Source organism: Gavialis gangeticus, unplaced genomic scaffold (assembly GCF_001723915.1).
Source record: "Gavialis gangeticus isolate Ggan-Ray unplaced genomic scaffold, GavGan_comp1, whole genome shotgun sequence".
Taxonomy (NCBI): Eukaryota; Metazoa; Chordata; order Crocodylia; family Gavialidae; genus Gavialis; species Gavialis gangeticus.
The window spans coordinates 101,059,093-101,068,595 of NW_017729022.1; the positions used below are offsets into that span (position 1 = coordinate 101,059,093).

Here is a 9,503-nt window from a genome sequence, read left to right on the forward strand (position 1 = left end):
CAGGGCTATGTCCTTGATACAAGATATTATTTTACATTTTTATTAGTAAACTAGCCAACTGCCCATCAAGAATGATGGGGTGGGGGGGTGAAGAGGCGGAGGGGGCTAGGATGGAGTGCTGCCATCTAACGCCCTATGCTGCTGCTGTTCTGAGGCCAGCAACTCCCCCCACCCTCTGTCCCTGTGTCCCCATCATCATGGCAGTGCTCCACCGCTGCCAGCTCTTGTTGGAACACTTGTTCACACTCTGATTGGCTGTTTGTCAGCCAGTCAGAGTGCGTATAAAGCATTACAGATGGACAGACAGACAGACTTAGGCTTTTATAATATTAGAATATACATTTTTGATGAAATACTAACTCTTCAGCCTGTGTAGTTCATTACTAACAACATTTAATTGTGTAAGAATTATCTTTGAAAAAGAAACCAGGAACTGGGAATAAGGAACTAACTTCAGCCTCATGCCTAAGGGGTGTCCATGCTCTGTGCTCCTCAGCAGGGCCACTGCATTGTTCATAGGGCAGCCCAACGGCCTTGCTACTTGCAGAGTCTTTATTAGTACTCACAGGGCGTATCTACATGTGCCACTATGGCGCCATTGTTACTGTGCCATCATTTAGTATTTCCTTTGCAAGAGAAGAGCTAAAAAGGAATTATTAAATGATGGCGCAATAACAGCTTGTACTGCTCTGTGCCAGTGGCACATGGTTATTTTTAGTCCCTACGTTGCTGTAGCAATGCACTATAATGAGGGAGTGTGTTGCTGTGGTAACAGAGCGTAGCATGGTTTTTGCCTGTGGACACTATGTCGTTGTAGTATGTTACTATGGCGATGTAGCGTCGCCCAGTGCCTGGCTTCGGGCTGAGACAGAGCACAGAGAGTAAGGGGGGACATCCTTTCTTTTGTGGATAGAAAGCAAAGCTGGAGTGAAGGCTAGAACTGACCCTTGTCTAGCCTCACTTCATTCTTGGAGGGAGACAGAAAAGTCACTGGTCAATGGGGTTCCTAACTTGGCTCTAAAAGAATTGTGTAGGCAAGTGCTGTGCATGGGCTTTGCATCAAGGGCCTCAGATTTAAGCACCACACATCTTCTGTACCCAAGAGTTTCTAGCACACAGAACAGCTAAAGGGCAAAGAGATTAGCTAGGCTATATTCTTTCAATCATGCAGTAACATCTAGTAGGTTTGATTCATTTTCTTCTTGGGAAGAAAAGTCAGGAATTATAATAAACTTGCTGATAACCCTGACTGAAAATAATATCTGGAGGCAGCTGTTCTTTTGATTTCCCTTTCATTAGCTGGCTGCTGCTTAGGCAGGCATTTTTGATGTATGTTTTCCTTCTGTGTCACGATTTTCTTTTCTGTCTCTTTTTAATATGAGAGTCATCACTCTCTTTTCCTCTTAGTTAATAGGGAGGCCCAGGGAAGCAACTGGGTGTGATGAATCAACACCAGTGCTAGTGTCAACTGGAGTTTTATTAGCCTTAAGGCTCCGATGAAGACAGATTACAAAATCTACCCAGGAGAGCACACTATTCACCAGCAGACTTTCTCTATGCCTGAAGAAGGATGTTTGTGCCTGAAAACTTGCAAAGAACGGTATTTCCAACTACTTAGTCAGTCTAATAAAAGATATGACATCTACCCAAAGAACCTTGTCTGATTACAAAATCAGGAATTTGGGCAGCTGGCAGAGGAGTGAGAGACTTAGTGGTCCTTATATACCTAACAGGTGGAAGAGGCAGCAGCCCACCAAGCTCCAACCCAACTCCAGTGCCAGCTCAGAGCACCTTCTCTCCAGCCCCCTGCAGACCCAGCAGCCACTAAACATCCAGTACAGGCTCCCCGCTTCCCTCCCTCGTTCCCTCCCTTCCCCTCCTCCTGGGAAGAGCCTGTGCCTGTGGCTGTGTGTAGGAGTGGCTTTGGCAGCACCCTCCCACCTTCCTGCTGTTTCCCGGCGGCGGCGGCAGCAGCCTGGTGTGGCTGTGCGGGCAGTGGAAGCTTCACAGTGCCCCCAGCGGGAGAGGTGGGTTCCCGGGGTGACCAGGGCAGCGGAGTGTATGGGGGGCGGGAAGGGTCTCCATGCACCCACCCGGGACAGTGGGCCCATGCAGGGTTTTTGAATGACAGTTTGACTCTTGGGTAGGGTTGCCAACGCTCTTCGTATCTCTTCCGGGAGGTTTACACACTGGATTACAGGACGTAGACGTTACATCAGGAAGGCAAATGCTCATTACTTTTACATTTTAAAAACTCACTGGACTATAAATCAGATTAAACATTTAATGAATGCCGTAGCATTGATCTCCCAGGCAACTCTCAGAAGTCTCCTGGAGATTTATGTCTAATTCCAGGAGACTCCAAGGCAATCCTGGAGGGTTGGCAACCCTACTCTTGGCGGGGGGTCTGCAAAAAAATGTAAACGGTTCATTGATTAACAAGTCCACCTAAGTGAAGGAGCATTCTGGTTGGCGACCCCCCCCCCCCCCTTATGATTTTCAAATTTTACACGGGCTCTTGTCTGGGGGGCGGGGGAGCTTAGTCCCTCCCTGAACTTCCCCTTAATTTGTCCATGTCACCAGTGTTAGGCTCTTGTCCCCTTCCTGCTCCTGTTCCCCTCTACCCTCAGGGGTGGAAATCCTGTTGTATGAAGGTACTGGGTGGGTTAGGAGGCTTGTCACGATGGGGAGCCAGCAGCTGGAACGCGGGAGAACGATGGACCTGCTGAATCAGTAGTCCACAGGGCTTGGGTGGGGTCGGTCCTCGCCAACTTAAGCCTTCAAAGAGCCAGAAATGTAGTTTCATTTTCTCTTTCCAGTATTGCCAGGAACATGCCTGCAGGCTGCCCAAGAGACTGCTAGTTATCCTAGAGAAGCAGCGCTGGGAGGGAGTGCACCCCCCCCACCTGACCAGGGGATAAAAATCCTTCTTCACCCTAAATATAGTGTAGCATTTCTTCAGATTTTAATGACCATTACTTCTGGAGTTGCAGTTGGATTTCCAGCTTAGCAGATTTCTTAACTGATTGGAGGCAATTAAATGGAATACATTTTTAAAAGGCTGGGGTGAAATACATTTAATTAAATCCAGCACACAATGGAGAGATTACAAGCAAGAGAGGTGAACATTTGCAAGCTGCATTTGCACTTGCATAATCAGTCACTTGGGAAGCTGTAGTTAGTGACCCCCCCTTGTCTGAGATGGGTCTGGAACTTGGACCCTAGTCAGGAGGGTGGAAAACCTGCCCCAAGAAAATTTATAGCAATTCAAATGCTTGTTTCCATATCACATGGAGTCGAGCAGTGACTGGTGAAGGAGAGAGTGCTACCACAGGAAGCTCAATGTGTTTGGAGAATTTTGCAATACACTCCTGGCTGCAAGCGGCTGCACCAAGCACAGAGCTCTTCTACTAAAGAGCTGACTTCTTGCAAGTCAGAAGCTCTGTGCATGAACAGAGGAGATAGGAATTTGCAAGAAGCACACCCAAGAAAGATACATTGATTAAGTTTCTGGGGATGGCACATGAATTCAATTAGAATTGTTCTATTAGGGAGGGATACCTGGAGGTGTCCCCCACATCTATAGATGAAGGGAGCCCTATTAACTCAGTGGTGTCATTTATTTGCTTTGCCCCACTTCCTCTTTCATTTGATCTTGTGGTGACCTTAAATGTCTCCACTGTACATGTCAAATCTCTTATTGTAGATATTTGCTGTATGCAGGATTAAAAAAATATCTGATATTTCTTTGTTAATGGATCAATCTCACTTCTTAAAAAATGGTATTTCTTCAGATTTTTTATGACCATTACTTCTGGAGTTGCAATTGGATTTCCAACCTAGCAGATTTCTTAACTGATTGGAGGCAATTAAATGGAATACATTTTTAAAAGGCTGGGGTGAAATACATTTAATTAAATCCAGCACACAATGGAGAGATTACAAGCAAGAGAGGTGAACATTTGCAAGCTGCATTTGCACTTGCATAGTCAGTTTGCATTACTTCGGTGTTATGAAACAATGGCCTAACAGTGAGTCAGAGTTCACAAATAAGTTGAAAAGATTTAGGTTTCTTAACACAGTGGAATAACAATGAATCAGAAAGGCAAGTAATGATACTGAACCTGTTAGACCAATTAGAGAAGGTTATTTTTGTATAAATGTAATTCTCCCTCCAGAACCTGCTGTTGTGAAATCCTACAGGACTTAGTCTTCTCTGCATTTTATTGTATGTAAAGTAATTGGGAGAGGTAGCGAGATAATATGGATGAAATCAACAGCAGTATGGCATCCTGCTCCAAGTACTTTCTCCATGTGTAAAATTGCATCATTTTTCCTAATACTGAGTTAAAACAGGACAGCAGGTAAAGAGCCTGTACCAGACTGAGGTTAAACAGGAAAACACACTGAATTATTTGCTTCTTTGAGACTATCTCTTACTATCAAGAGCATTTGTCTTCCCATTAAGCCACTTCACAGCTATGGACTTTTCCCTGCTATTGGACAAAAAATAGTTGGCTTTTGCTAGCATGGTTATTTCTGTTTGGGGCCTAGCAGGAGATTGCTTTTCAGTTTACTAGATGGAGGTCTTGCTATAGTGATTCATGCATTTATGACCTCCAGGTCTGATTTAGTACAACTCTTATCTAGGTAGGAAGGAAGACTGCTCTGAAAAGGTCTAGCTAGTAACAAAATGTCATTGAATAAACATAAATATTGCACACTACTATAAATGCATTTCCAGAGTCAGAATCTTGCTAGTTCTCTACTGAATGCAGAGAGCAGTTTAGTTTCTTTACCCTAATGTTCAGTGAGATAAGGCTAACATCACATTCAGAACTAAATTCAGAACTAATTTAAGCCTTCCACCCAAGCAGTAAGTACATCTCTAATGCATACCACCCTTTCAGTTAAATTACTTATCTTTGTTCAGTGGGTGAAGAGAGAAATATTACTGTTAGGTTGGGTTTAATATTACTATTATTAGCAGCACCAATACAAACATTCTGGCAAGTAGTTAGGGATGGGATTACCAGCCACTTGTTCCAAGTCCAGTAAGACTCAGTCACTTCAGATTTCTATTACAATCAAGTATAAAATTGATGACATGGATTAACATACCCTGTTTCAGGCACTCTTTGCTAAAGAAGAGGCCTACAGCAGGTTGTTCATTAAGTCACTGATGCATATCTCCCATGTTTAGAAAGGCTGAGGACAAAGTCCTTTCAACCTGTTAGGAGAGTTGCGCCAGTAACATACTAACCATGCATATCCTGGAGTGGTTTATTGCTAATGAAGCATGGCATTTAAGTGACCAGAAATGAGGATGTTATTATGGAAGTTGGGTTTACCCAGAAAAGAGCAGTATGAATTTAGTGTGTTTTAATATATTCAATATATTATATACTATTATAATATTCTACTGTACTCCTTTTGTCCTTAAGAAATACGATCACGTTTTCTGAAAAATTTCCTTACTATTGCCAGGATTACTGTACATGAAAGATCAGTGAAACACTTTTTTTAATTGTGTGTTTTGAAAACTGCTTGCATACAGTCAGTGTCACCATTCCTCCTGAATTATGAGCAGCAGTAGTCACCCCATATTGACTTCTCTGTACAAACCCTATTTTCAAACTTCTGCTCTTCTAGGACCATCAAAAAGAAGTCACCACCATTCTCCCCAAAATTTTGTATTATGCATCTGATTTCAGGTGGAACTTATTTGGGATGTTACTACTTTACTACATTATTGTGGGGAGCTGGGGAGTAGTAAACAGAAGAAAAAAAAACTTGTTTAGAAATTTTCCCTGGTATTGATGTTTGGAATTATATATATTCTGGGTTGGATATATATTCCTAGAAAAGAGCAGTATGAATTTAGTGTCTTGGTGAGCCAATATGAAAATCCCAATAATAGTATAGCATCTCTGTTAACTCTATGAGGTCGTGTCTACACATCACACTATGGAATGTACGGAACGTAATGATGTGCTACGGCACTGTAGTGATCACGTGTGTCTACACATGACAGACAGCTACTTTGCCATAGTGGTGCGCTCCCACATTATAGTGTGCCGCTATTGCAAAGTAGCGGCTAAAAATAACCGTGCGCTACACATACAGCACAGTATGGGGTAGTTTCATAGATTTAATACATTTCAGACATTAGGGCTAGAAGGGACCTCAGAAGATCGAGTCCAGCCCCTTGCCCCAGGGGCACAAAGTCAGCTAGGGTCAAAGGATTCCAGCAAGATAGGCGTCCAAATGTTTCTTAACAGAGTCCAGAGTAGGTGCTTACACCACCTCTAAACTCTATTCCAGGAGGCACATGCCCCCCTGACTCAAGAGGCACCAGTCACCCATGCCCATGGCTCTCAGCCTTTCATCTTACGGCCTGTTCCCTTGCCCTCTAATCATGCACGTGGCTCTCCTCTGGATTCTCTCAAACTTGTGACCGTTGTTCCTCTGCCAGCTTGTGACTGTTATTCCTGGTCACTCCTGGCAGTGCTTGGGGGAACAGGGACTTCCCCAGTGCCTGCTGATCCCCCCCTGACTAGTTTGTAACAGGCCACTAGATCCCCCCTCAGCCTTCTCTTGTGGAGGCTGAACAGGTTCAGGTCCCGTAGCCTCTCCTCATAAGGCCTGCCCTGCTGCCCCCGATCATGCAAGTGGCCCTCCTCTGGACCCTCTCCATGTTGTCCACATGCCTCTTGAAGTGCGGCGCCCAGAACTGGACGCAGTACTCCAGCTGCGGCCTGACCAGTGCTGCATACAGGGGGAGCATCACCTCCTTGGACCTGCTTGAGATGCATCTGTGGATGCATGACAAGGTACAGTTGGCCTTCCTGACTGCATCCCCACACTGCCGGCCCATGTTCATCATTAAAGAACAATTGTTAAGATTCAAAACATGTCTGTGAAGCTCAGCACACATTGACAAACCACTGGACAGTTGTGAAGTCCTACAACTTCTGTATACTCCCGAAATATTAGTAAATCTAGAAAGTAAACAATTAATGGACCCAGCTCTGCCACATAATCTTTCATTTTTTGCTATCACTTTAGTTACAACCACTGCTGATCTTTAACTTTGTGCTGGAATATTTGCAAAAATAATGTGAAGATCAAACTATCAAATTCAACAACAATAACACTAAAAAAAGATGACCTGACTTGGTTGCTATGTCACAGTTAAACAGCAATTTTCAGGACACCAAACATCAGTCATTCAAATTATATTCAATAAAATATTTTACTACTGTGACAAATCACAGCTAACGTTTTTTATGCTTTGCAACTTTGTTACTTCGGAAATATTTACTGGGTGTTCAATGAAAAGTACATAAAAAACTATTATACATCTAAATACGTACTTGTTTTTGATTTTGCCCTATTTGAACAGACAATAGGGCAAAATCAAAATTAGGTGTCAGAGAGAAGTAGGGCTGGAATGGAGCTCCAGGCTAGGAACAGAAGTTACACATAAACCGGCTTAAGTGATCAGAAACTGGTTTAAACCTGTAACAGAACAGAAGCTGAGTGTTCATAAACCAGTTTGAAAATGGCTGAAACTGGTATAAGATAAACCTGGTTGAATGTAGTATCAGACTTACCTGATTTGGGTCAAACCAGTTTATGAAATTTCAGTCCCCTCCTGGTTCAGGTTAAATCACAGTCCCCCAGTATCCCAGCATGCTTTTCAGCCCTGGGATGAACTGGGCTGTCTGCCCCAGAGAGCAGGGCTGGCCCTGCCCCTTTGTTCCCTAGCTGGAGCACTGAGGGCTGTCCGACAAGGGTGGGGTAAGCCCAGCTGGGAATGCAGCGCAATCTACAGGGGAGGCATGTCCCCCAAGGCAAACCCCAGCTGGAGTATGGGGCCAGGCAGGGAGGTTAAACTCCCCTCCCCCTGCTCAAACTTACTGCTGGCTGCAACTGTGGACTACAAATCCCAGAAGCACCTGGAAGCAGGAAGATGAAGTGATAAGCAAGCTGTAGAGTCTTGATGCTGTGATTCTGGAAGTGCCAGAGACCTTGGGGTCAGCAGGAAGAGGAAGTGAACACACAGCACATTCTGGCTACATACCAGAGGACTGTGCTGCATTTTCTGAATCAAAGGTAAATGTCTATTCACTTCTGTTTCAATTTAATCTCTGCAGTTTAGACTAACCTGCAAAAAGACTGAATCAATGCAGCCTCAGACTTTTAGACTGTCTGTACTTAGCCCCAGAGGTCATCTAGTCCAACCCCTTCTCTGAGGCAGGATCATTCCTGTCCAGACCATCCCAAAAGTTCTATGGCAGTGAAGAACTGGATGGGTCCATTTACAGTTTACTTCCAGACTTCTATCTATTCTACTTTGCAAGAAATTGTGCAGTGGGAAAACTCAGGACTGGCCCTGAACTATTCCTGAGTAAGGTTTTTTTCCTAGAATTTGGCCCTTTTTTGATCTTTCTCGTCTCTCTTTCTTTCCCTCCTCACTTTCCATGCCCATGTGTGAAACTTAAGCATGACCCTTATTTCAGTTTGCATTTCTCATCTCCTTTACTTGCTGTTGTTATTTTTACCATTTTATTTCCTGCTGTATTGTCTCACACACTTTTTTATCTGCAGGGAGATTTTGTGTGGGGAAACCTGAAACTTTCTTCCTTTTACTGATTTTTCTAAAGGCCCACAGGGCAACCATAGTGGGCTGGACATGGTTACCTTCTAACTAGGATTTTGGTCATGCCTGTTAGAATTATAATTAAAATGTCTGTTTAAATGGAGTCTTTTTCTAGTTTTGCCTGAAATAACTTTTTTTTTTCAAATTAACATTCAGGTGTTTGGGGTTTGTTTCAGATTCACAGTCACAATGGACACTGTATCAGCATGGGCTCCAGGTGTTGGTTTCACACTTCTGCCTCATGTAGGAGGGATATTAGGAGGCTTGATAACAGATAGAGAAATCCATGGATGGTATGAGTACCTAGAGAAGCCATTCTGGTGTCCACCTAATTGGATGTTCGCTCCAGTCTGGGGAACTCTCTACACATCGATGGGGTATGTCTTTCAGATGGGATATAAACACTTAACTTCTCTGGTAGTTACTTAGTGTACATTAGGAATGCTAGACTGGTATGTTGAATTATGTTGCGTAAGTTAGAAAGCTGTGTTATTGTATACCTAAGGCACATAAAACTGTAAAAAACAATTAATGTAGATAGATCTATTATTCTTACTGTGTTCAGCAGGTAGTTATTTGCTATGGAAGGACTATAAAAAGTTTTTGATATGCATTTTTGTGCATCAACAGTTGCATGAAAAACAGGAATTTTAAAAGCTGCCATTAATATGCTTCCCCCACCTCACTCTGTATGAGGTAGAACTGTGAAGTCACATGATGACTCAAGAGGGTAGGTTCTGGTTTGTTTTTTGTTGCTAGATATGTAACTTTTTAGTATTTTTTTAGTAAATTAGCGAAGCCTGGATTTGTTATTCCAGTAGAGTTTTTTTTTTCTCTA

General features: G+C 43.3%; 1 protein-coding gene across 2 annotated transcripts in view; it reads left to right on the forward strand.

Annotated features, from left to right (window-relative positions):
* Window positions 1-1,633: 1,633 nt before the first annotated feature.
* TSPO (translocator protein) overlaps window positions 1,634-9,503 on the forward strand; it is a 20,338-nt gene continuing 12,468 nt past the window's right edge. Inside the window, exons 1-2 of one of the 2 annotated variants that reach the window (XM_019515735.1) lie at window positions 1,634-2,027; window positions 8,842-9,042. In XM_019515735.1, coding sequence (XP_019371280.1) covers window positions 1,636-2,027; window positions 8,842-9,042 — 593 coding nt within the window. In that variant the 5' untranslated portion in view covers window positions 1,634-1,635. Of the gene's footprint in view, window positions 2,028-8,821; window positions 9,043-9,503 lie in introns of both variants that reach the window. The other variant, XM_019515736.1, reaches the window with a different exon arrangement.